The sequence below is a fragment of the Martes martes genome, assembly GCF_963455335.1.
Source record: "Martes martes genome assembly, chromosome: 5".
Lineage (NCBI taxonomy): Eukaryota > Metazoa > Chordata > Mammalia > Carnivora > Mustelidae > Martes > Martes martes.
In genome coordinates, this window is record NC_137892.1 from 96,776,282 (window position 1) to 96,794,954 (window position 18,673).

General features: G+C 35.4%; 1 protein-coding gene across 1 annotated transcript in view; it reads left to right on the forward strand.

Moving 5' to 3' along the window:
• Nucleotides 1-18,673, forward strand: part of RAPGEF6 (Rap guanine nucleotide exchange factor 6) — a 185,073-nt gene that overhangs the window by 132,164 nt on the left and 34,236 nt on the right. The window contains exons 17-19 of the mRNA XM_080805059.1: nt 4,198-4,355; nt 11,812-12,052; nt 13,992-14,375. Of these exons, the coding sequence (XP_080661185.1) occupies nt 4,198-4,355; nt 11,812-12,052; nt 13,992-14,375 (783 nt within the window). The remainder of the gene's footprint in view (nt 1-4,197; nt 4,356-11,811; nt 12,053-13,991; nt 14,376-18,673) is intronic.

The following is an 18,673-nucleotide window of genomic DNA, read 5'->3' on the forward strand; positions in this document are numbered from 1 at the left end:
AGGCTCTTTGGAAGGGCACTTGGTCTCTGCCCATTGCAGCATTCATCTCTAAGAGTTATCATAGAAGTACTGGAAGAAAGAGTAATCTACATCTGTCACATAGGCAAAAGAATATGAAAGGAAGGAAGGAAGGAGCAAATAGTTGAGATAAGAATAGATAATTCCCCAAATCCCTAACCATTACATAATTTTAAAATGAAAGAATTATTGTGAAAATTACAACTGGAAAAAATTTACTCATTTTCAATAACCTCTGTGAAAGGACATAGATATGGGTATTTATTGACTTGAGAATAATTTTGTGATTTAGGAAATCTGATGTCCTTTTTTTTTTTTAATCACTCAGCTTTTAGGTTTTTCTTTTAATTACAAATTGCCTAAGTAAGAGCTTCATATTATTCTTTGTAGTAGTCCCAGAAGTAGACTATCTTGTTTGCTTATCAGAAATTATTTTTTCTCACCATCTTTTTGTCAGCATACTTTGTTTGCTTTTAATATTGGAATTATTTTTCATTTGCATATTGATATTTACATAGCCTCTTTAGTTTCATAATATGAAACTAAAATACAGTTTTGTTCTAAGTAAATTTAGTTTTGGGGAATTATTGAGGAATTTTTCAAAACTATCTTGTTTCTGTTACTGCATCATCTTCTCAGGAGACTGTTTTGGTAAGAAATGACATAATTATTTGCAAATGGGCTTTATCAATTCAGCTTCCCAAAAAGCATGGATATTTTGCTAATTAGATACTGTTTCATTCATGTCATGGCATGAGTTGTACATTAGAATAGTTTTCATTTATACATGCTCACACCTTAATTACCATGAATTTGTAACCAGCTTTACATTATTGTATCTGTACAGTGTACTGTCTTTGCTTATTAAAAAGCAGAGGTAATGTTAAATAATATCAGTAAGAGAGATAAGGACTTCTGGTGTTTCATGCACTTTTCTTAGTCTCCATAGTGAATTACTTCTTACTGCAACTTAGAGCCAGTTCCCTTTAATAGAAAATTAAAACTTTTTAACATTGTTAAACTTGCTTCTACTGTGATTATTAATAGGATCAGGTAACCTTTTAACAGTTTGCTCCTTTGGATTCAGTTACTTGGACCTCTGTGTTAAAAAATAAGCAGATTTGTTTTCAAAAGTCAGTTAAATTAGAAAGTTATTATATTTAAAAATATTTATTTTCCGTATAATTTAAGTTGTTGCAAATTACTTCAAAGCTATAAGTACAGTTTCTGTGGAAGCCACCTTCCTTTTGTTCTCATATCTAACCTTAAAACATTTAGCTCCAATCTTTAGCAACACACACCAAATTATAAGGAACCAATTTAACATAAGCACTAATTTCCTATCAGATATTATATTTCCTTAGCCTTAGTTCTGTCAGATGAGACTGCCTTCTCTCCCAGGTAAACACTTCCTGTTTCTCTAGTGTTTGTTGTATCCATGCTGCCTTCTCTGTTTTTCAGTACAAATTGCTTAAAATCCTTTCTAGGTTTGTACTGTTCTAATTTTAGTAAAAGTACTTTACTTCTTCTTAAAAATTGGAATTGTATTTTCCTCTGTGCCAAGATATTCACCTACATAACCTAATTTAATGCTTAAGGCAGCCCTGGGGGAGAAGTAGTCACATTTTTAGATGAGGAAACCAAAGATCCAGAAACAGAAAGAAATTTCCTTGAGGTCACATAGCTAATAACCCAAGTTTACATGCATAGCTGGCTCTTAAAACACCTACTTTTGCTCCTTTCCATGTCTTCATGCTTTTCCCTGACTCCTGTGCAGTCTTGCTTGTCCTAGCTCTCTCTTCCTTCTGTGGCTGTTAGCAGTCCTTTAGCTATTTATTTAACTGTCCTCCGCACTTCATCTGGCATAGTTCCCTACTCTGCCTAAGTCCTATTTTCTACTCCTAACGTATTCTGGATGTATCCCCTACCACTCATTTAATCCATTCCATGGTAACAGGTAAGTGTTCTTTGATACCTCTGTTTGTGTGGCAGGTACTGGGTAGAATACTACATTGAATAAAACATAGATGAGAATTAATGTTAACCTAAAGGATTGGTTTAACCTTTAGGAAAAAAAAATGGTATTTTGCTCATTATTCTAATGGAAATCTTTTTCATTGCTGTCCTGTGTTTGTATAGGACTGTTTCATTAATCCTTTGTTTTGTAGGACTTTCTGGGGTATGTATGTAAAGTTTAAATGGCAGAGTTAGGTTTCTTTTAATTTTTTCTCTTAGATGGATTTAGCGCTGCCTGTGTAACACCTTTAAAGTATTTTTCTTGTTAAGTATAACTTAAGTATAACAAATGTCATTAAAAGCAGCAATTCAAAACCGTAAATCTTTCCAAAGGTGCACAGGGTTATTATAAGGTCATTTGATAGTAATGTAGTTATCTATAATGAATGAAATGCTGGGGTATGGAGTCAGGGTGGCGTTGCTAGGCCTTAATATTGACTTCCCAAGTGAGGAAGGTACTCTCTTTCCACTTTGCTGGTCTTCAAGCCGAGAGTTCCCTGGAGCTTGAGAAGGTACAGGTGCACTGTGGCAGGCCTTGCCCATTCTGTGCTTCCTCAGAAGCCTAGAAAACAGGCCTAGGAGGTTGCTGTACCCTCTGGAGCCAGGCAGGAATATTGGATTCTAGGTCCCACAGCCAGGGGGGGCTAACTTCTCAACCTTTAAACTATCTTACTTTTAAGATTTTATTTATTTATTTGAGAGAGAGAGAGAGAATGAGACAGAGAGTACAAGAAGTGGGAGAGTCAGAGGGAGAAGCGGACTCCCTGCTGAGTTGGGATCTGGATGTGGGACTTGATCCTAGGACTTCAGGATAATGACCTGAAGCGAAGGCAGTTGCTTAACCAACTGAGCTACCCGGGTGGCTTTAAAATACTTTATAAAGCATTTTGGGGCACCTGGGTGGTTCAGTGGGTTAAATCCTGAAGTCCTGGGATTGAGCCCAAAGTCGGTCTCTCTGCTCAGCAGGGAGCCTGCTTCCCTTCCTCTCTCTCTGCCTGCCGCTCTGCCTACTTGTGATCTCTGTCTGTCAAATGAATAAATAAAATCTTTAAAAAAATAAAAATAAAAAAATAAAATACTTTATAAAGTATTTTAAAAGAGGGGTGTTTTATTTGCTTAAGTATGACCATTTAATTGATATTTCTGAAACCTTTGAAGGGAATTAAGTTTAAATGACTTGCTTTCTGCTGTGGTTGTGATGCTCTCATCTAGGGAATAGCCAAAAAATTAGACTTGAGATGGGGCGCCTGGATGGCTCAGTGGGTTAAAGCCTCTGCTTTCGGTTCAGGTCGTGATCCCAGGGTCCTGGGATCAAGCCCCGCATCGGGCTCTCTGCTCGGCAGGGAGCCTGCTTCCCCCTCTCTCTCTCTGCCTGCCTCTCTGCCTACTTGTAATCTTTCTCTCTCTGTCAAATTAAAAAAAAAAAAAAAAAAAACTTAAAAAAAAATAAAAAAAAATTAGACTTGAGATATGAGATATCACGCAAGAAATTATATGTCAGAATAAATTTAAAAGACTATAAAACTCTTTTTTTTCTGTTTTGATTTCTGGTCCTCTTTTTTCATCTTTCTACTTGTCACATGTACCCAGTGTTCACTGTTCTTCTGGGTTCCATCTTCCTGTTATCTCTTCCACATTATCGCTGGTTTGGGCAGTTCTCAGGTTGTTCATATGTTTAAAGACTCTCTTATTTTGTCACTTGGACCTGGTCCCTTTGTTTTCTACAACCTGCTGGGTTTTTTGGTTTAAATTTAAACCCAACTTCGTGCTTTGCCTAGAAGATCACCAACCTATTATTTGCGAGTACAAACTTTGCTGTGGTGTGGTTATATGTTGTTGGATATATTAGTGTCCACCCAAACTGGATGATCTTAAAGGCTCCCCAAACATTCAGGTTTAATTTCTCTACCAAAACCAACAGAAACTCAATATGACTGTTTCTTTATGATGTAAAACTACTTAGATGTGTAAGTTAAATTTTTAGTGTAAGTAAATTTTGAGTGTCTTCATTAATATAGTTATTCCATTTTTTAATTGCTGTAATATAGTTATATAATTTTTTAAGTCACCACTTTGAATTGGTCTTATGCCTCAGTGTATACAGAGAAAAGAAACATTTACCATTAAGAATTCTCAAATACTTTATGTGCCATTATTTTGAAGTGATGGAGGCCTGAGCCAATCACAGGACGACAGCATTGTGGGAACAAGACACTGCAGGCACAGTCTGGCTATAATGCCTATTCCTGGAACACTCTCATCTAGCAGCCCTGATCTCCTGCAACCGACCACCAGCATGTTGGATTTTTCTAATCCTTCAGGTAATTTTTTTTTAATTTTTTAAGATTTTTTATTTATTTCAGAGAGAGAGAGATCACAAGTAGGCAGAGAGGCAGGCAGAGAGAGAGGGGGGAGCAGGCTCCCCCTAATCCTTCAGGTAATTTTTATTTGTGATTTCATATAGCCTTACTGGTGCCAAAGGGACAAACTAGGTGGTTGTGCCTTGTGTATCAAATGGTAGATTTGCTTAAATCTGTCTTCTCTTATCTTGAGGTTATGACTTACTGCAAAAATCTAAAGAGAACTTTGTGTCTTTCTGTATAAGCCAGAATGGTGTTTGTTCCATATGAAATAGAAGTACATAGAAAAGAGATTACATTTAGGTGTCTTTTGGTAACCGTTAGAGCAGTGGGATGAAAGAAGGGATGTTGCTTCTCAGTTAAGAAACAGGTTGTCCAGGATGTGAAAGAATAAGGGAATTTATTGTAGTTTTGGTGGTCTCACTTAACTTCCTCTGTGACATACTGAAATGTGTTAGTAATTTTTTGTAAACACTGATTTTTTTCCTGCAGCACCTGAAGCTAAAGCTGTTTTATTGTCATGTATTGTTAATTAAATATACTATAGCATCTTTTCATTTGTGTTCAGATTTGGGGTTTAAACATCATATGGGACATTAAGTTAATTTTTCTGCGTCTATTCATGCCCAGCGGCAGAAATTGTCACTTCACAGTATAATACAAAATTTCGTTACTAAGAAGAAAAACTTTAAGAATTATTTGTATATATGTCACTTGAAAGATTTGACTTTCATTTCAAATGAAATGTAAAATGGTATGTAAAAGACACATACAACTAAAACTGAGATGTGTAATTTGGTCCAAGGAGAGGAGATAAAAAAGGTAGCTCTACAAAGATTGATGACATTGTGATTCGGCTTCAGTTTTCATGCTGAAGCTCCTAATAGCTTGTGTCAAAAGGGAGGAAACTCAATTACATGAATCTCAGTATTCAAAAGGAAAGAATGTAAGTGTAATAAGTAAAGTTTATGTTTCATTTTAGCAACTTGAATAAAAATTGGACATAACATAAAAATACAGTTCAATGAAATTCATTCTGTACATTGGGTGTTTTTTTTTTTTTTTAATTTCGATTGCCTCTTAACTATTAGCGAGGACTAACCCCAGTTACCTGTCTTCAACACATCTCTCTCTCTACGTGACTGCCAAATGTTCTTTCTAGAACAAAGATTTTAATGAGTCATTACTTTGCTTTAGGAATTTCTAGTGATTTTTGTATTAGTCAAGATTTAGTCATCAGATAGAAACCTCTCCAGATACTTATTCAGAATTTAGTAAAAGGGATTGTTGTCAAGGTATAAAGTTAACTATTTACCTACAATGGTAAAGAAGCAAGCACTAAGGTATCACAAAGGTAGGAAGCGCAAACTGGATTTTTCCTCTGGTACGTGAAAGAAGTGCCACCATAGGGTGAAGTGTTGATGGGGTGGTACGGGAAGAAAAAACCCACAAGAAGACACATAAAGCAGCAAGTCTTTTCTTCCTTTAACCCAACACTTGTTTTTGGTGCCGGTTTTTGGCATAACCTAAAAGGTGTCCAGTTAGCAAAGAAGAACATGGTTTGCAGAGTCTCAGCCCCGGATTTGTAACGTTATGACAATAACATAATATTTTTAATGTCCAGTTTTCACAGCATGATTGTAAACCCCCTTTCTAGCCTGCTGTTCTGCCATTCTCCCCACTCTCACCACCTGTCTTTCCTGAGTGGGGCATGTACCTTCATAACTGTGATTTCTTTTCCTGTGCTTTTTGCCACCTTTGGTATTCTCTCTCTGCATATCCCGTGAACTTTTTCTTGTTCTGTGATACTGAGCTCAAATGTTTCCTTATGTAGGAAGGCAGTCCCTCTTTTCCTAGAAATCTTTAGCACATTTTCATTGTCTGTCTTATATTGCTTTCCAGTAGGAGCACGGGAATTTATTTTCATGTCTGTGTGTGTGTCCAGCAGTATGTTCACAAATGAAATATTTTTACACTACCAAAACACAAACTAAGTATGCATACTTTCATAAGATGGTATGTTATAAAATAAATGATGTTCCTGGCTGCCTTTTTGTCAGTGGCATATCTAGAAATGGGAGTAAGGAAATAAGGGATGGTTGTAGGGAAAGGACAGCAGTCATTTGGGGATTTGGCTGGGGCAACAAAGGGAAGAAGTTGGAATTTACTAAAATTTAGAAACTTTAAGCTCCATTGCACTGAAATTCAGATTTCTGAGGAGGAAGTGCCAGTCAATTCAACTGATTGCATAGTTCACTCATAGAAAACTTTAGAGGCTCTTATGACTTCTATTCAAAGAAGGTCCATCTGCAGACTCAGTCTGCAGCCTTTGTCTGTACCAGCAATATTAAAAAAAAAACCTATACGATCGGTATTTGACTTACAAATTATATTTTTAAACCGCCAAATGTACACCTTTATGAAAGCACTTTTACGGTGCTGTTTATGTTGAATAAAATACACATTACCAATTGATTCCAAAATCAGTTCCTTAAATTATATATGACAGCGCCAAATTTTAGGTTAGCTGTGCATGTCACGTGTATATATTGCATGCAGCACATGTGTGACATGAGTCAAGTCTGATGTGATCTCAGCTTGAGTAAAATTGTTAGAAAGTAGGGTCAAAGCTACAGAATTGTTAAAGTAGTTTGCTTTTGATTGCTGACTCTTCTGTGATTTTGCTTTGTTTTTGCTGCCTACAGCTGTTGGTTTTTACTGTAAGTATCTTGAAGACTGTGGTATTCCATTGCTAAACTTCTTTATAGTATTTTATTATTTTAAAAGTCATATAATACAGAATTAAATAAAATAAGAGTCAGAACTTTTCTGTCCAATCTACAAGCTTACCAGTGTAAACTGGTGTGTATTCTTTTCAACATTTTCTTTGAATACATAATTTTTTATAGTTATAGAATCAGAGTATACATGCTGCTCTATAACTTACATATGTTTTGGAGGAATTTTTGACCTAAATACTAGATTAGGCATAAAAGATCTCAGCGTATGGCCAAAAGGATTATAAAACTGGAATTTTTTTTTTTTTAGTCTACTTATGGAACTTCTTGCTTACTTCTTTTTCATTAGTAGCACATACCTTTTATTTGATTTCTTTAATACTTTTGCAGATTCAGTATTACAAGTCTGAGTTATTTTAACTAATTTTTTATTTTAAAGGAACATAAAATTTTTAAAAATCCGAGAAAGGGTAGAATATAAGCCTCCACTCCCTAGAATTAATGGTTGTTTATTCATATATCTTTCCAGAAATTTCAGTGCACATAAAATGTGTCTACCACTCTATTCACCCCAAATTATATGCTATACTTTTCTTCTACTTAGCCCATCTCACCTGGCAATATACCTTGAATACTTTTCTGCTTCAGAATGTGTTGTTCTTCCACAGTTTTCTAAACAGCTGGTAGCATTTTGTTTAACCAGTCCCCTTTTGGTGAGTGTTTATAGTGTTGCCTAAATCTCTGTGTTTATCTTTCCATGTTTTATGTTTGCACTATTGTCAGATACCGGATTTTTGTCAAAGAGTTTGTGGAAATTTATTTTCTCCTTTACTATATATGTACCTACAAAATATCATCTATTTTGCCTCTTATCCAGCAAAGCTTAAAATATTTACTGTCTGGCCCTTTATAGAACAAATGTGCTAATCTTTGATCTCTACCATTGTACCACTACCTTGTGTTTTCTTAGTGAAACTTCTCACCATGTGGATTGTCTTTCCGTGAACCACCACTTTGTCTAACACAAGCAAGTCCCTGAGAGCGGAGACTTTGTCCCATCTCCTTTATTTCTTTATCTTCATCACTTAAATACTTTTGACACGTAACAGGCACTCCATAAGTACTTACTTGGCAGTTAACAACTTAAAGTATGATTAAGAGGCAGTCTTTGGTTTTGTTTTTATCATAATCTTATTTAAATAGTCCCTTCTTTATTACGGGGGTGAATACATGCATCCTTCAAGTATGTTATTTCTTTATTTTAATCAGGAGGATTATAGCTAGTATTCTAGAAATTCTGCCTTTGAGTTGAAAGTACAGATATTGGAGATTCCTTCTCTTAAATCATTTACCTATTACCTAAGTTTTTTTAATGAAATAGGAATAATAAGATTAATAAATGCTTTAGTCCTCCAAGATTCTTTTTAAATGTCTCTTTTTTCCTTATGGGGTTTTATTTTTAGGTACATTTTAGTTTCATGCCTAAAATTTGAAATCGTCATTTTCCCTTGATTCAATTTTATTCTAACGTCATGTCTACCATTCATCTGATCATTTAACATTTGCTATCTTACCTGTGATAAGTATTACATTTGACACATACGCCCTTCTAACAACAAACGTGGTGGCGAAGAATAAGTATGTTTTATATGTCACAATTTTAAAATAAAGTTTTACCATGACACTGATAACAGTGCAAAGAAATGTTTACCTCCAGTGTTTTTCCAAATCATTTTCCAGATTGGTATTTATTACCTTGGCAAATTAATCAGGGTTTAGGTAATAGGGTGCCCTTTGAATAATCCCTTTTATGGATCTATTCTAGGGGTTCCCATTCATGATGTCCAGATCCCTCTTACATGATGTGATTATGTAACAGTTTGGCCTTCTTATGGGAAACAAATGGCTTTAACAGTATGACTTTCTTTTACACTGTTTTGCAAGATATACAAGTCTGAGTTCCTTCCCAGATGTTATTAGTATTTGAAAGTGAAAGAAGAGAAAATGAAATATGTGCAAATTCCCAATCTGTCTTTGTGAATAAATTTCTCTGGAGAAATTAATAAGAGATCAGAACATCTCCCCTTTCCCTCAAAGTTAGCCAATCCTGCTGGCAAAAACCTAGTAAACTGATCCAGTACTAGAGCCCCAGACAACTGAGGCCTTTTTTTGTAAAGAGGATAGGGATGGTACAGGTAACAGTAGTTAGTTGTTTGACCTCTTTATACAGAGTTCAAAGGGATAATGAAGCCCTTTTGTCCACTATCTTTCTCTTGACAAACTGGAATTTCCCTCTGCTTGAAAATATTTTCTAGCCAAGAGTAGAGAAGCATCTCTGATTTGAGTGGATCATAAAACAGTCTAATCTTAAGCCTTGTAGGTTTAGAGACCTGATGTCATCAGCACCCTAAGGATTAACTCACTGCAAGGAAATATGAACAAGAAGCTTTTGGTGACTCAAATATTTGCATACATCAGAAAGGCCATTTGGTGCATACATCTTACAAAAGGGACTTGATAATATATGAAGACTTCTGCTTCCAGCTTGACAGTGGGCCTAGAACTCTTAAGGCTGTATTTTCCAGGCATTCATATATGTTTAGTTGAATCTTCCAGTCTTGGGGGTCTCTTTTTGTCCCATGAGCCTCAGAGTAGTACCTTATTCTCTGAAATTATCTTCTCTTTCATTATTCTTTCCTTTAGCCAGAATTGTACTTGAGATGGCTTTGAGACAAATTTGTCATTTTTCTTCATCTCTAAAAGTTAATAATGTATGTAGTGCTAATGAGATAGTACTAGACAAACCATATATAATTCCTTGAGCCACCGAAATCGCCCAGTGCAATTATAGTCCTTACCAAAAAACTCACAAATAATACATTTTTCCTAATTTAAAGAACAAAATTTTTGTAACAGTGATTTATTATCAAGAAATTATTAATATTAAGAAATATTAGGGGGAAAATGTACTCTGTTCAAATTAGTCCAGGGTCATCGTATTGAACATTGTTTTTAAAGTTTTAGCCAATGCAGTATAACAAAATAAAACAAGGTAGAATGAGGGAAGGGGATAATCATTACTTACTTGTGCATATCTTGAATTAGGATTTGTCTGCTAATAGCAGAAATCCCAAAGAAAAAAACTGATGTTTAACCAAATCAGTTTTCCTGTGTTAAATAAATATAAAAATAGGAAGACATGTGCCTCTCTATAGTAGACTGAGTATTGGTATCTACTATAATTCAGTAAGAAAAAGCATAAAGAATATAAAAAGTATTTTTAAAAAGAAGGAATATTAGTCACTTATTAAACAAGTGACTCTCACCCATAATCAAAGAAATGAAATGTAAGATAATGACATATTTTTAGAGGGAGGAAAAGCATAGGGATTTCAAAATGAAAAAAAAAATTGTAATGAACAGTTCGGTAAGGACGTGATTAAAATTGCTCTCTTTATATTCAAGCATTATAAAATATTATAACCTCTCTGGGGAGCATTTTGGCAGTATATTTCAAAAACCTTAAAAATATGCCTGCCCTCCTTCTAACTCAGCAAATCCTCTCTCTCTCTTTCTCCCCTCTCATCTCCCCTCCCCCACTGGATTTTCTCTGAGGAAATAATCAGATTGCCTGCAAAGGTTAATCTACCAGGGAAAGGGGGTATTAGTCATCACAGTGTTGTTATAAAAGATATGCAACCTAAATGTCTGTCATTAAAGGTTTGGTGGATTAAAGGATTAAAGGATTAAAGCCTCTGCCTTCAGCTCAGGTCATGATCCTGGGGTCCTGGGATCAAGCCCTGCGTCAGGCTCTCTGTTCAGTGGGGAGCCTCCTTCCCTTCTCTCTCTGCCTGCCTCTCTGCCTACTCGTGATCTCTGTCTGTCAAATAAATAAATAAATAAATAATCTTAAAAATATAAAATACACATTATGGAGTCCTATGCCTTTTCTAAAAATTGTTTTGTTGGGGTGCCTGAGTGGCTCAGTCAGTTAAGCGACTGAGGCTGCCTTCAGCTCAGGTCATGATCCCAGGGTCCTGGGATTGAGCCCTTCATCGGGCTCCTTGCTCAGCAGAGAGCCTGCTTCTCCCTCTCCCTCTGCCTACTTGTGCTCTCTCTCTAGCTCTCCCAAATAAATAAAATCTATTAAAAAAAAATTGTTTTGTTGAAGAGTATTTAATGACCTCGGGGCCCCTGGGTGGCTCAGTGGGTTAAGCCTCTGCCTTTGGCTCAGGTCATGATCTCAGGGTCCTGGGATCGGGCCCCGCATCGGGCTCTCTGCTCAGCAGGGAACCTGCTTCCTCCTCTCTCTCTCTGCCTGCGTCTCTGCCTCCTTATGATCCTTGTCTTTCCGTCAAATAAATAAATAAAATCTTTAAAAAAAAAAAAAAAAGAGTATTTAATGACCTCAAAATGTTTGTAATAAATAAAAAAGATTGTGGCTTCCAAATCATAATGTTTATCATTTTGTGTATGTTTTTCTGTGAACATATATTAGTATTTTGTCACCTGAAAAGGTAGATACATTCATTTACCAATAAATGCAACAGTGATTTCTGTTAACCTCCTGAAATAGATAGGCATGTATCACTGTCCAGAGGTATCTTTTTGTGCTAAATTGCTTTATGAAGAGTTGAATTGTCTTGAAAATAACAAGGCACACTTTTGTATTTACGTAGATATTCCTGATCAAGTTATAAGAGTTTTCAAAGCAGATCAACAGAGTTGCTACATTATCATCAGTAAAGACACTACAGCTAAAGAAGTTGTTTGTCATGCTGTTCATGAATTTGGTTTGACGGGTGCGTCCGACACATATTCTCTCTGTGAAGTTTCTGTTACTCCTGAGGGTGTCATAAAACAGAGAAGACTTCCAGACCAGTTCTCCAAATTAGCTGATAGAATTCAGCTCAATGGAAGGTGAATGTGCTTATTAGTGAATGTACTTATTTCTAGATTTTTTTTAATTGTATAGTTAACTTACAATGGTGTTTTAGTTTCAGATGTACAGTATGTTCGATAGTTCTGTTACTCAGTGCTCAGCATGAAAACTGTTGTCACCATACAGTGTTACTACAGTATTATTGACTGTATTTGCTATGCTGTAGTTTTCATCTCCATGAGTTATTATATAACTGAAAATTTTTATACCCTTTAATCCCCTTTATGTAGATGTGTTTTTGAAGATTGTGTGTAAAAACAGATATATTAAGTAGAAATATCATGTCTTAGGATCATTGAAATTTCTCTAAAATTAAAGTAGGATTTTTCTTTTTTCAGCTTTGTCTCCATAATTATGTAAATGGAATCTCAGAGCGTAAGCACTCACAAGGACTACTCGAAAGTAGGAGAAGGAAGGGAAGGATAATTTGCTAAAATATTTTAGCCCTCTTGCTAAAACAGATTCTTAGAACCACTGGTGTAGCCCATTTTTTAGAGAGGAAACCAAATGATACAGATCTTTGTATGTATCTGAGTATGTATGTGTTAAGTTACAAATGTGTTTTTAGTATGACTAAAATGTACTCTGGGCAAAAGAGGGCATAATTTTTACAGTTCTTTTTCTAAGCAGTTTTTCAACTGTGACTATGGAATAACTTTTTTATATTTTTAAAAAGTTGCTTTGAATATTATTTGATCAACTAGAAGATTGTTTCTATAGTACATTTGTTGTTAACTCTGGTGATTTTGTCTGAGAATAATGTTCTTTTTAGTGAGCCTAAATTCTATATATAGAGTTAAGATCCTTAGAAACCTTAAAATGACTACCCCTTATGGTTACTGGTAAGAGAAAATGGATGAACTCAGCCTTGCTAGCTATACATAGTGGAGCCAGAGTGCTCAGCAGTCTGGGAAAGTCCCAGCTCTGGCTGTGTGACCAGAGTGAGTTTTTGGTTTCTCTCTGCTTGAGTTTTCTCACTAAAAAAATGGGAATGATAATAGTAGAACCTACCACATAGGAATGTTAGTTGAATGAATGAGTTAGCTCCCACTAAAAATGTTAGATACAATTTTATTAACTAGGGTCTCAACACATTTATAGTGTTCTTTTAGGTATGTGAATAATATACACACTGAAGAAAACAAGGTATAGTTCCTTGATAGTCAAAAATAGATGGTCACAAACTGAGGCCGGGATCAAATTGTGTATTAGAAAAGAATGAAGTAAAAGACACAGGACAAGTATGTTACTTTTTTTATCCCCAGCACCAGCCCTATACAAGATATTTCCCAGCTGTGAAACTTGTCTTTAACTTTTAAGTGTTACAGAATTATTAATGTAAAAAGAAGAAAATGAAGGTCTTTTTTATGATTGCCTATCAGTGCCATTTGCTGGAACAAAGTTTTGTATTTAAGAAGGGAGAACTCATTAGTGAAGAGGTTTTTCCTCTTTACTGGTTTTATTCTTTGCTTCTCTTGGGAATTGAGAAAGAAGAAAATGAGTGTAAGAACAACTTCTGAATAGAAGTGTAAACAGTCTTGATTCAGATGTTCATTCATGCTGTCCATGAACAAATACTGACGTAGTACCTACCCTGCCTCAGCTTCCTTCATATATGCCTCTTAGAGTTTTATCCTCAAGAACACACACACAGTTGTTGATGCATTATGTGAGTAGTTTCATAAAATGGTTAGGTTCGCAGCATTGTCAACATTATTTTTACTCTCTAATAGATGTCAAATGGTGGAACAACAGGGTAACTTCTTTGTCTTCTCATTTACAATGTTAATTTCCCTGAATATTCTGATGTTTTTGACAAAATGTTATTAACCATATAATCACATTTTGACAACAGTCCAAAAGAAAGTGCTCTTTATAAATGTGAAATCAGTTATAAAGACAGTTTTTTTCTTCTAGGTATTATTTAAAAAATAACATGGAAACAGAAACCTTATGTTCAGATGAAGATGCTCAAGAACTAGTTAAGGAAAGCCAACTCTCCATGCTGCAGCTCAGTACCATTGAGGTGGCCACTCAGCTGTCAATGAGGGACTTCGATTTGTTTCGTAATATTGAGCCTACTGAATACATTGATGACCTTTTTAAATTAGATTCCAAAACAGGAAATACTCACTTGAAAGAGTTTGAGGACATTGTTAACCAGGAGACATTCTGGGTTGCCTCAGAGATTTTAACTGAATCCAATCAACTGAAACGAATGAAAATTATTAAGCATTTTATTAAAATTGCTCTTCATTGTCGAGAATGTAAGAACTTCAATTCCATGTTTGCCATAATAAGGTAAGTTTGTATGAATATTTGTGTATAGTTTAGACATGAAGCTGATTTTTTGCGTAGGTGTTAAGTGACAAGAAGAAAAGTCCAATTAATAGGCTTTCAAAGTATTGTTAGATTTAATGTATTTTCCATTCTGGTGATAGTGGCTTTTTCACTTTCTTTTTCTGCCATCTTTCATTTAAACATTTCTTTTGCTGAAGAGGGTTAAGTACCTTCCCATTTTTTTTCCTTTCTCCCCCATTGATGGATTATACCCTCTTGGGATATATCACCAACAGGTGATCTTTATCATCAGATTCCCATATTGGGCATCTTTCCATATCTGCCTCACTATGATTTGGTACTGAAAAATCAGTGTGGCATCACTGCTACAACCTAAAATTGCAATTTTGAAACAATAAAAATAATAAATAATGATAATAATGGCAACCATTTGGTGAGCACTGATTTGTTTATCAAACACTGCATGAGGTATCTGGTGGTATTGTTGCTAAAGCACAGTAGGCCTTAGAATTTAAAAATTCACGGTCTCTAAGCCCAGGAAGTGTGGATGGTTATATGTCCTGGGAGCCTTTTTTCCCCTGACTCACTATGACTGGCTAGATTGGCTAACTTAGGTAATAATGTATTTTCTGACCCTCCCCTAGTATAGTGATAAGGGGTTCCTCTTAAAGGAAGTCTAGTTTTAAAGGTGGAGGGTAGTTATAGTTCTGCCCATTTATAAGATCATGTGCTTGTATATAGCAGCATAATTACCTCCTAATCCCATCTATGTATGACTCCCACAGAATTTAATTATGACCTGTTCTAGTCTCACATGAGATAGAATTAGAATCTTTATAATCATAAATCTGTCATGGTGATAAGAAACTCCTTTATGAAGGTAACCAGTGGGTGCGCTTGAATTAGACGCTTTAGGAGGAATTTTTGTTGGTGTGGTTTTATTTGACTTTAGAAGGAGTATTGAACAGAGATGAGCCTTAACCTTTAGAACAGCTGAACCTGTGTCTGAGTCCTGCCTCTTCAGTGTAGTAGCACTGTGTCAGTAGGAAATTGAAGACTTTTTTTTTTTTTCACCTATAAAATGCAGGAATCATGCCACTTACTTCAGAGTTTTTAACAGCTGAGTCTAAAACAAGGAACCAAGATTCCATTGATGCACACTTGGAAGGCTAGAAATTGAAACTGTGTAGGAGGCATAAACTTAGAATGTGAGAGTTATAGGCTCAGTTTTGGAGTAGTCTGTGGAAAAAAGCTGATTAACATCGAGAGAGATCTCTATGTAAAAAGAGAATGTAAAAAATAAATAGTAGAGGGTTTAAGAGCCATAACTAGTGACCATCCAGAGTGTAGGGGTAAAGAAGAGAGTTGAGCCAAAGAGATAGGGGACAATTTCAAGAAATAATAGAACGGCACAGTTATGATAGTGTCTTTACAGCCAAGGAAAGCAATTCGAAAGAAGGAAAGACAACTCCAAGATGGGTATTTGGTTAAAGGTTTGTTTTGTTTTAAAGACTGTTTTATTATACACATTATTCATATTCAGTAGTTCCTGTAAAATTAATTGCTTTGTTTTCCCATATTTTATATTAAAGTATATCAAAGAAACTAACTTTATAGCAGAGATGACACAAGTGAATCAATCAGTTCTCCCTGAAATTAGGTAGTAATATTTTATTTATTTCTGTTATTTTTCTTAGTCTAGCTAAAGGTTTGTCAATTTTGTTAATCATTTCAAAAAAACACTTCTTAATTCCATTGATCTTTTTTATTTTTTTGGCCTCTATTTGATATCTTTCTGTTCTGATCTTTATTTTCTTCCTTTTCCTAACTTTGGGCTGAGTTTGGTTTTTTGCTAGTTCTTTGATATGAAAAGCCAGGTAATTTCCATTGCTTAATAAAGAAAATTATTGCTAAAATTCTGTCTTGGAAATAGTTTTTGCGGCATCCCATAGGTTTTGTTATGTTATGTATCCATTTTAGCTCGTTGCAAGATAGTTATTTCCCTTCGGTTTTTTTTTTTCCCGACCTATTGGTTGTTCAAGAGAGTGTTGTTCAGTTTCTCTGTATTGGTAATTTTTCCCATTTTCCTCTTATTAATTCCTAGTTTTACACCTTATGGTCAGAAAAAAATACTTGACATTATTTCAATCTTCCTATATTTTCCAAGACTTTTGTGGTTTATTTTATAATCTCTCCTGGAGAATGTTCCATTTATGCTTGAGAAGAGTGTATACTCTGCTAATGGTGAAAAGACTGTCCCGTATATATATATATATGTTAGGTCCATTTGGTCTAAAGTATGGTTCAAGTCCATTTATTGATTTCCTGTCTAGGTAATTCATCCATTGCTGAAAGTGGTATAGTATAGTCCCTTACTAATTGCATTGTTGTCTGTTTCGCCCTTCAGATCTGTTACTGTTTGCTTAATACAGTTACATGCTGAAATGTTGGGCACACGCACATTCATGATTTTTATGTTTTCTGGATGAGTTAGCCCTTTATCATTATATCATGACCTCCTTTGTCTTTTGTTACCATTTTTGGCTTGAAGTTCATTTGGTCTGATACAAATAAAGCATCCTCTGCTTTCTTCTGGTTTCTATTTGCATGGTTTATCGTTTCCATCCTTTTACTTTGAGCTTATTTGTGTCCTTTAAGTTGAAGTGAGACTTCTATAGGCAGCATGTAGTTGGGTCTTGTTTTTCTTATTCATCCACCCATTCTGTGCCTTTTGATGGGAGACTTCAGTCCATTTACATGTAGAATGTTTGCTGGTAAGGACTTTTATTACTGCTGTGTTACTGTTCTAGCTGTTTTGTAGTTCCCCTTGTTTCATTTTTGCTCTCTTGCTGTGTGCTTTTGTGAATTGATGATCATCTGTGCTGAAATGCTCTGATTCCCTTTTCCTTGTCTTTTGTGCGTCTACAGTAGGTATTTGCTTTGAGGTTACCATGAGACTTACATGAAACATAACTATTTCATGCTGATATCAACTTCAGTCACATGCAAAACTCTACCCTTTTACTCCCTGCTCTTTTATGTTTTCAGTGTCAGAATTTGCCTTTTTATATTGTGTATTCCTTAACATATTATAGTAGCTGTCGTCATTTTGTTGTTCCTTAAGCTTTATTCTCTAAGTGGTTAAGAAATCATCATACTGCACTATTAAGCGTTACCTGAATTTGGGGCACCTGGGTGGCTCAGCCGATTAAGCTCTGCCTTCAGCTCAACTCATGATCTCAGTGTCTTGGGATCGAGCCCCACATTGGGCTCCTTGCTCTGTGGGGAGCCTGTTTCTCCCTCTCCCTCTGCCTGCCACTCCCCATTGCTTGTGCTCTGTCAAAGAAATCAATAACATCTTTTTTTTTTTTAAAAGTTACCTGAATTTAACTATGTATTTAACTTTATCACAGTGGCATATATTTGTATATCTTTTCATGTTACTATTTAACATCATTTCATTTCAGTTCAAAGAACTTTCAGTGTTTCTTATAAGCAGGTGTAATGGTGATAAATACCCTCAGCTTTTGTTTTCCTGGGAAGATACTTCATTTCTCAGGATAATGTTGCCAGATAGTGTCCTCAGTTGACAATTTTTTTCTTTCAGTATTTTGAATGTATCATCCCACTCTCTACTGGCCTGTAAGTTTTCTGCCGAGAAAATCGGCTGACAGCCTAATGAATGTTCCTTTGTGGGTTATCATCTTTTTTTCTTTTGCTGCCTTTAGAATTCTCTTTGTCTTTAATTTTTGACAGTTTTATTACAATGAGTCCTAGAGAAAGTTGTTTTGAATTGAAGTAATGGGTAATCAGTTAGCCTCATAAACTTGAATGTCCAGATCTCTTCTCATGTTTGGGGAGTTCTCGGCCATATTTCTTTAAATAGGCTTTCCTCTTCCTCTGTCTCTTCCCCTGTCTGGAATTCCACTAATTCTGGTGGTTGGGTTTTTTGGTGGGCCCGTGGACCATGTAGGCTTGTTTCACTCTTGTTCATTCTCCCCACTCCCACCCCCAACTGAGTTACTTCAAAGTTGCTATTCTTTTTCTCACTGATTCTTCTCTTTCATCTACTCTGATTCTGATGCTCTCTGCGACATTTTATTTTATTTTGTTCATTGAATTCTTCAGTTCTAAAAAAAAATCTATGATTCTTTTTTATGATTTCTGTATCTTTGTTGAATTTCTCATTTTGATTATGTATTATTTTCCTGTTTTCATTGAATTACCTTTCTGAATTTTCTTGTAGCTCATTGAATTTCATTAAAACAGCTATTTTGAATTATCAGGTAAATTGTAGC